Below are 8,602 nucleotides of genomic sequence, written 5' to 3'. Positions count from 1 at the left end.
GATGTTCCCCACGCCCACAGGAGCCAAGGCTGGTGGCAGCTGCCAGCTGAGCCTGCCCTCTGTCCAGCTGCTTCCCTCCTCTGGATCTGTACATCTCTGCTCTTCAAACAACGTAAAAGCAGCCAGTCTGGGTCATCCCCCTCTGCCTTGGCACCTCCATCTCTGCCAGTGACAAGCACAGGGAGACTGGTCAGAGCTGTGCAGCAGCTGTTGATGTTTCCTTGAAGCTGCAGCTCAAGCAGCAGTTACAGCTTTACATGTTGATGTTTATTTGGTGCTTGTCTGATGATGGATCTTTGAACCCACCTGCCCTCTTGGCACCCACAACCTGGCAGCTACATCCAGCAGAAGTCCTGAGAACCCTTCCCCACCTGAGATGTGGGGCAGGATTCTGCAGTTGCTAAAAGCTTTACCTCTGGTCCAGCAAAAAAAAAAAATCCCAGTGAGGTCCCAGCATTCACATCATTGAAGGAAGCCTGTGCTGAAGTGCTCGGCCAGGCAGGCTCAGTGCTCAGCACCTTGCAGGATGGAGCCATTATTTGTGTTGTAACACTCCTGTACCTGCTGGGTCAGGGTGGGGGGGCTTGGCTGGGTGCCTGGAGTCTGGCTGGAGCTGAAGGAAGCAGCATTAGCAGGATTCTTGCTAAGCTGGGCTCAGCTGAAGCTGTGCTCACCCTCTTCCTTGTTTGTTTGGGGTTTTTTTGTAGCTACAATTACTCATCACAGATGTTATTCCAAGAGCCGCAGATCCCACTGACAGGGTTGAAAATAATTTCTTCCATAGTTTCAAAGTCTTTGTTTTTATCCTATGATCCTCACTGAGACAGATTTCCACTGCTGGCAGGGAGGTTCCAGCCTGCTCGGGGCTGACAGGAAGGCATGATCCTGCTGCTGAGTGTCCCCAGCATGCAGCATCATGCCCTGCCAGCAGCTCTGGCTGCCAAGCTCCTGGGAGGCTGAGAGCTCCAGGATGGGGAGGGTGAGAGCTCCAGGATGGGGAGGCTGAGAGCTCCAGGATGAGGAGGCTGAGAGCTCCAGGATGGGGAGGGTGAGAGCTCCAGGATGGGGAGGCTGAGAGCTCCAGGATGAGGAGGCTGAGAGCTCCAGGATGGGGAGGGTGAGAGCTCCAGGATGGGGAGGCTGAGAGCTCCAGGATGAGGAGGCTGAGAGCTCCAGGATGGGGAGGGTGAGAGCTCCAGGATGGGGAGGCTGAGAGCTCCAGGATGAGGAGGCTGAGAGCTCCAGGATGGGGAGGGTGAGAGCTCCAGGATGGGGAGGCTGACAGCTCCAGGATGCCTGAGCTGATTGCTCGTGTGGTCCCAGCAGCACAGCTCCCAGCTCCTCACCCAGGAGGTGCACAGTGCCAAAATCTGCATCAGGTGGATCTGCGGGGTGTGTGGTCTGGCAGGGGCTTGGGGTGCAAAATACCAGTAGCTGCCCTGCAAGGAGTGGCCTCGATAAAATAAGAAAGGCATTTTTGGTTAATCCTCAGCAAGTGCACTGTCAGGTGCTAATTGGTTGCAGGAAGCAAGATGTTGGGGTTTATTGTCAGTTACCCTGCTTGGGGCATTGAGTGAATACCTAAAAAGACCCAAATTGGGACTACGTGCCCAAATGTTCTTTGCTTGCAAGTGCCTTTCCCCGGGGAAGCTGCAGATTTCCCTGATATGGTTTGGAAATCATCAGTGTTGTGAGGAATGAATACAACTAAACCAAACAACCAGGCTGTGAAGTCTCCTGTTACTGGTGGGGAAGTGGAACAAGCTTCATGCAAAGTTTTGACAACATCCCTAATGAACTGTGAAAACTCTGTTGTTAGAAATTGATACATAATGTGTGTGCTTTGAATAAAACCAATAAAATCAAATTCCTCCTTTGTAATTTGTTTCTTTATTATTATACATATGTGACAAAGCTGTTTAGCTTAAAGATAAATTTAAGATAAATAGCATTTAGTTACTGGGAGGTCTTTGGTTTAGAATATTGATATTTATTTACATACTCTGAAGAAAAAAAATCCCCACCAACTACTTGAGCTCTGCGAGCTGCACTGTCCAGCTATGGCACAGAGCTGTGCAGCCATCATTCCCAGCCTTCTTATAGGCCCCTTTCAGGTACTGGAAGATCACTGTAAGGTTCCCCTGGAGTCTTCTCTTCTTCAGGCTGAACACCTCCAACTCCCTCAGCCTGTCTTCGTAAGGTCAGTGCTTATTTAGCCACAATTTCTTGTTAACTTATGGGGCATCCCACAGACTTGTGAGTGTTACCGTGTATTATTATTATTAATAACATGATCATTGTTAATAAAATATTGAATAAATGGCTTCCACGTGCTTATTTAGCCACAATTTCTTGTTAACTTCTGGGGCATCCCACAGACCTGTGAGTGCCTTTTGTGAGTGTTACCATGTATTATTATTAATAATAACATGACCATTGTTATTAAAATATTGAATACATGGCTTCCACTTTCTTTTCCAGTGAGTGCTGATGCTGGAGGCCATGTCACAAGTGAGAGCCTAGCTGAGCTGATGCCATGAGGAGTTATGCCATCATGACATTCACACCATGGATTCCCTTACAGCTCCCAGGTGATGCATCCCCCACTCCTGCTCTCCACAGGGCCAGGTAGGGGATCCCCGTGGTACCAAGGAGCCCTGACCCTTCTTCACAGAGCTAACAAAATCCATGGCAGCCAGCTCATACCCGCTCCCCAGCTCTTCACCTGCCCAGGTGCTGCTGGTGTGGCGTGTGCTGGATGCTGAGGGGATGCACGGTCTCCCTGACCGAGCATGAAGGAATTTATACAGCCAGGATTTCATGACAGGTGCTGGATTTAGGCTGGGAAACCCAGCCCAGGATGCCTTCTGCTGTGAAAAGCAGCATCAGCTTGGCTGTGAACAGCAGCAGAGTGCAGGCTCTGGGGCTTGTGCAGGGGATGGCCCCACTGGAGCTGTGCTGTTCTGTGACATTAGTGCTCGAGCAGATGCCCAAAATTCCATTTCCTTGGCTGTGTTGGCTTCTCCTCAGGGTGAGTTTGGTGCCTGCAGGTTTGCACTCCAATGAGGGCTGGTGCTGCTCCCACAATCTAACCATGGTTCCCTCTCACTGCAAGGGTTGGCTCATGGCTGGCAGCTGCCCGGTCAAATATTCCCCTGGAGTATTTGTGGGGTTTTTTTGCTTTAAGGCTGATTGTGGGTTGAAATATTTGGATAATCCATTGTGAAACAGCCTTCTCCTTGCAGGTAGCTTCCCCATGCTGAGATTGATTTAACTCAGTGTGTTCCCTCCGCCAGCTCAGTCCATGGTGTGTGGGAAGTGCTGTCCCTGGGAGCCTGTCCCGTGCTGCTCCGTGGCCACAGGAAATTAAAAAGCAAAACCTGGAGGCTGAGAGAGCAGAGCAGGAGAGATGCCTGCAGCACACGGGGTGGCTGGGGTTGCTGCTGGGGTCGTGCGAGGCTGGAGATCACACCTTCACAGGACTGTCTGTGGAGCAGGACCAGCCATTAATCCTTTTCTTTCCCCACAGTGGGAGCTCAGGTCCAATAAACTGCAACAATCACATTGCAAGGGACAGTGTCGGTGTGGGATGTGCTCTGGGGATGGGGTTCCACAGGCAGCTCTGCAGGAATGTGTTGGAAAACAAATGTCTCTGTCTTGGTTTGTGGGTTCTGGCTCTGTCCCACCATGCTGGGATTCCTTCTGCCCTTCCTCTTCCTCCCAGAGTGGTGGCCGAGGCCAGTGCTGGAGTGTCTGAAGAAGAGCAGCCCACAAGGAGGACGTGTCCTCACCCAGCTGCTTCTCCGGGCTGGAAGGACAGATTGATGGAGTTGTTTTTCAGATGTTTCCCCATTGTCCGTGACACATCCCTGGCTCCAGGGTGGGGCTGGAGGGGTCACAGGATCCCCTGGGCTGTGTCCCGGCTGCTGTGCCGGTGGCCACCGGCTCTGGATCGGCCCCACCTGGAGAGTCAGCAGAGTGAAACCAAGGGTGGATCCTGTTGGACTGGGGTTTTCTCTTGGTTTATGTCCCCCAGATGGCTTGGCCTGCAGTCAGGGATGCTTGCAGCATTCCCAGTTTTCAGTGGTGATCGCAATTGCCGGGTTTGCCCCAGTCCCAGCTCCAGCACTGCTGTCGTGCTCAGCCTTGCAGCCCGCCGGGTCCTCGGCCCCACTCTGCCTTTCCCTCATCCACCAGTGCTTTTTCAACCCTTCAAAACATAATTTTGAAAGCCTCAAGCTTTCTGCAGCTTCTGCTAGGGGGAAGCATCCCCTCTGGCCTTTCCAACCTCAGGTTAATGAAGGGTTTGCCAATTAACTGAAGCTGATGAGTTCACCATGAGCTTGTGTCAGGTTTTCACATTGTTTGCTCCAAGAAACAAATATTTGTGGCTTACTCAGAGCTGCACTTCAGGATTAGCCAAACACGTGTGTGTCCTGGAACAAGTGCTTGCAGAACATCCAGACTAGCGAGCACAGAGTGCTGACTAATTGCAATAAACTGGCAATTGTTAATACTCCTTCTCCTAAAGAACCAGGGCAGAAAGCAAACATGGATGTGAGTTATCCTGCTGACATCAAAGACTCCTTTTATGCAAGTGCTGCTCATGCTGAAGATCTGTTGCAGAGCTGGACTCTTTGATGAGGAACTGACAACTCATTTGCAAATGAACTTTGGAAAGAGGCAAGGCTGCTAGTGAGCTGTGGGGATGCTGGAGCCTGGGGAAGTGTCCCCAGAAAGAGTCAAGGTTTGTGCGGGAGCTCTGAACCATTCCCAGACCAGCAGTGGGTGTATGGAGGAGAAACATCCCCCTGAAGCTGAAGTGCACACCTCCTTGCAGGAGAGCTGATCTTTTTTTTTTTGCTGTTGGACACTGCTGCCAGGGTGTCAGGACAGCTTGATGCTCCTCAGCAGGGCTGGCAGCCTTTCATCCTTTTGAAGGTGAGGAGGGGGGACACTGTCCCAGGTGCCATGGCTGAGAGGGGAGAGGTGGAGGGGATGGGGGTCTGGCCCTATAGCTGCTTGGGGTGGCTGCCAGCCCACTGTCCTCCCCCCTGCCATTGCCTCTGCCAGCCCAGGGCCTGGCTGAGATGTATTTCAGCTTCAGATCCCTCCACTTACTTGATAATTGTCATTATTAAAATGCAATTGTTCAGTCCTTTCCAGAGCAGCCCTTTCCCTCCTCATGGTTTTAGCACAGCTAATTTTAAGCACCCTTTAAAGACTCAATTTTCACATTGAAAAATCCCTTTTGGTCACACTCCTGGATTTCCTTGTCTCACACAAGCCAGCTACTGTATGCAAACCTCACAGCCTTAATTATATAACCCAGTAATATATAGGCAGGCCTGGCTCATGTCAAGAAACCCAGTCAAGAGTGCTGGAGGTTTCTGAGCACTCTGGCTGCAGGACCAGCCTCAGTGTAGGAAGCAAGTGGCTCGTGCCCAGCTCCAAGGGGCTGATGATGGGATGCAGGATGTGCTGGGATGTGGCCAAGACCCTCCCATGCTGGGCAGTGACCCATGATGATGACTGTGGCCGGGTGAGCTCAGCTCACTTTCAGAATTGTCCCCATGGGCAGAGGGATGTTGGTGGCATTTAATATGGAAGTGCTGGCTCAGCACACAGGGTTTAGCAGCTGCCTGCACTCACCTTCTCCTCTCTCCAGGTCATAGATGCCTTCTTCATTGCTGTTTCCACCACTGAGCTTTTGGTGAAGCTGTTCGTGGGTCTCATCACCGAGTGGAAAAGCAGCAGCAACATCTTGGACACTGTCATCTTCCTCATTGCCTTCCTCCTGCACACCACCACATGCACCCAGCTGGAGGGGACAGCCAAAGATCTCCAGACACTCTGCACACTCAAGATCATCAGGTACATCAGCAAGAAGAGGGTAAAGTCCCAGCAGAGATGAGGGATCCTGAACCCAGGAGAAGGGGGATGCTTTGCTGCACCCAGCTGTCTGGAGCTGCCTGACTCAGGAGGAGCTGATTCTTATGGTAGATCATAAGAAAAGGTGAAAACTAATAATTCCTGATTTTTTAAGAAGCACGTGGCTTGGTCATTGGCTTCCCCCCCCTTTCCCCTTCCCCCGCAAGAAAAGGGTGGATTTTCTTTATTACAACAGCAGAGTAGACACACAACCCCCGCTCACCCCTTATAAAACAGATCACATCCTACTCTTGCTCTGTGTGTATTTTTCTCCCCAGCACCCCATCTCCTGCTTAGTTTTCTCCTGGTGACTCTGGAGGTTTGTTGTTCAGCAAGGAGCTTATGTGGGCAATGAATGCTCAGCCAGCGTTTCTGTGTGTAATTAATTGGCTGGGTAGCCCACCAGAAGTGGGATGTTTATGGGCACAGGGCTCTTATAATGTTCACTTCTGAGCCTTCATTCCTCTAGTTTGGATCATAAACTTCACTTATCACCAAACTTTTATATGTTAATTATTCTGTGTCTTCGGGAGCAGGGAGGACGTGTAGAAATGGGTGAAATAATGAAGGGTTTGGGCATGGGGGATGAGATGCTTCTCTTTGCTCTGGCTGATCATATGGGAGCAAATTGATCCATGGGAAAATGGGGAGATATGGAAATCAGGGTAAATGAATGTTGGTTTGTGCCTTGTGCACTTGTGGAACTCCCTGCCAGGAGATGCCTTGTCTGGGAACCATGAGGAAGAAAACCTGTAGGATAAGATTTGGCACCGTTCTCCCCTGAGATGCTTAAAATGTTGTGGTGCTGTGAAAAAAATCCCACTCGGCACAAATCTGGAAGTTTAAGAGTCTAAATAAATGCCTTTGAAAATCTGGAGCGTGAGACACAAGGTTTTGATGGAAGTCGGTGGGACTTAACACCTCAGGGACTGGGGCCACTGGGAAATTGCATCCTGGCTTTGGGTGAGAATGCCTAGAATGGCACTACTGGGGAAAAAAAAAAATACCAGAGGAGAATTCTTTAGGCTCTCACAGTCCCTTCCTGTTCCAGGGATGCTATAAATATCCCCCAAAGCCCTGCAATGCTGCTGCTCTCCAGCTCCAGGGGCACTGGGAACTTGCCTCTGTGTCCTGACCTGGAGGGACAAGTGCCATGAGCCACTTGGCATCCCAAAGGACACCACCCCTTTGCCTAAAATCAGCTTTGCAATGGGATAGGGGTGTCTTCAGCCTTTTGCTGAAGGTGCACCAGGCTGTTCATGCCTCTGTGTGTATTGTAATTTGTTAATTGAAAGCTAAATTAGCCCTCAACAGCTTAGCAGTATTTAATGCAGAGAACTCAAACACGCAACGCATTCTTGGCACGTTGCCCTTGATTAATTAAAAACCTCTTTAAAACACTCTGCCTTCCACCTTGGAGCAATAAATTTCCACCTTCAGGAAATAATTTCCTTGTTGTATTCCATACAGAGACGTTCTGTTAGCTGCAATCTCTGTTTTAGTGTAGGCCCCATTCATCCTTAGTTCAATTTCAAAATAAACTTTAAGCACACCAGGTTGTTCTATAAAAAGGAAAAAAAAAAACCAAAACCTTTTCTGCTTTAAAAAAATATATTTGGGATTAATTTTGGTGTATTTTACTACTTGAGCAGACTGGGGAGTACAAAGATCCTTCTTAGTAAAAGCTGATAGGACTCAGCAGCAGTTCCTGAAGCATCCAGAGGACCTTTGGCCACTGGGAAGGAGGTGATGGTCCTGCATGGGAGGCACTCCCCTGCCTGCAGTTTGCTGGGAGCATTTTATGACCCTCCAGTCACCCCTGGCTCTGGGGGGGCTGGCTTCCTTTATGACCACGTGCCACAGCCCCAACCTGCCCAACAGCATGACGTAGCTTGGCAAAAATGTCACTAGGTTTTTGGGGTTGAATGGCTTTTGTTCCCCTGCTAATCCTGGAGAGACCAACGTGTGCAGAGAGGCAGGAAAACCCTCTGCTTGTTCCTGCAGAAATTTGTACCAGACTCAGTGGGTTTGGGGCTTTATCAGTTTGGGCTTTTTGGTCCTGCAGACAAGTTGCACGTGTTGTCTCAGCGTTGGGTGCTGCCCTTCCCTGCTGCCCCACGAATAGCACAGTGGGATGATTTTCTGGAGCAGGCAAGACTTGCAAAAGCTGAGAAGTCCTGCAGGAGCCCTTAACCTCTCTGAAGCAACTTGGGGTGTTGGCAGCTGGAGGACACTGGGCAGAACTCCTTGCTCGAGCTCTGCACAAATGTTCCCTTCAGGTGGGACCACCAGACCAGAGTGATTGGATGCGACTCAGAGCTCTAACCTGAGAAGCTGTGGAGAATCAGAGATGATGGATGGACAGTCCTCGAGTGGGTGCACTGTGTAAGACCCCTTGTGGCAGTAGCAGACTCGGTGTCACCTGCATGGAGCCAGGGCCAAGGTCAGCTGTGTGTGCTGGGGGAATATGGCAAATCCCACGCCAGAGGCATCTGCTCCCCAGCAGCTACAGGCTGCCAGCCCCAGGTGGTCCCTGCGTAACCCCTCTCACTGCTGCACGGGCCTGGACCAGGGGTTTTTTGAAGCCCAAGACTCCTTGACTGATCTCTTGACCCACCAGCTGTGAGTGATGCTCAGGGACACAGTCACACCCCTGTGGTTTGGCTTTAGC

The 8,602-nt window shown here is 50.7% G+C and overlaps 1 protein-coding gene across 1 annotated transcript in view; it reads right to left on the bottom strand.

The window, feature by feature from the left end:
* Positions 1 to 4,052: 4,052 nt before the first annotated feature.
* The window catches only part of PITX1 (paired-like homeodomain 1), a 34,617-nt gene continuing 30,067 nt past the window's right edge, over positions 4,053 to 8,602 (bottom strand). Inside the window, exons 4-6 of the mRNA XM_009995735.1 lie at positions 7,802 to 7,880; positions 5,653 to 5,821; positions 4,053 to 4,210 (exon numbers count right to left, since the gene is read on the bottom strand). Of these exons, the coding sequence (XP_009994037.1) occupies positions 4,053 to 4,210; positions 5,653 to 5,821; positions 7,802 to 7,880 (406 nt within the window). The remainder of the gene's footprint in view (positions 4,211 to 5,652; positions 5,822 to 7,801; positions 7,881 to 8,602) is intronic.

This window comes from Chaetura pelagica, unplaced genomic scaffold (genome assembly GCF_000747805.2).
Source record: "Chaetura pelagica isolate M959 unplaced genomic scaffold, ChaPel_1.0 scaffold420, whole genome shotgun sequence".
Classification (NCBI taxonomy): domain Eukaryota; kingdom Metazoa; phylum Chordata; class Aves; order Apodiformes; family Apodidae; genus Chaetura; species Chaetura pelagica.
Note: the sequence above shows the minus strand (reverse complement) of the source record. Positions and strands in the feature narration are given on the sequence as shown.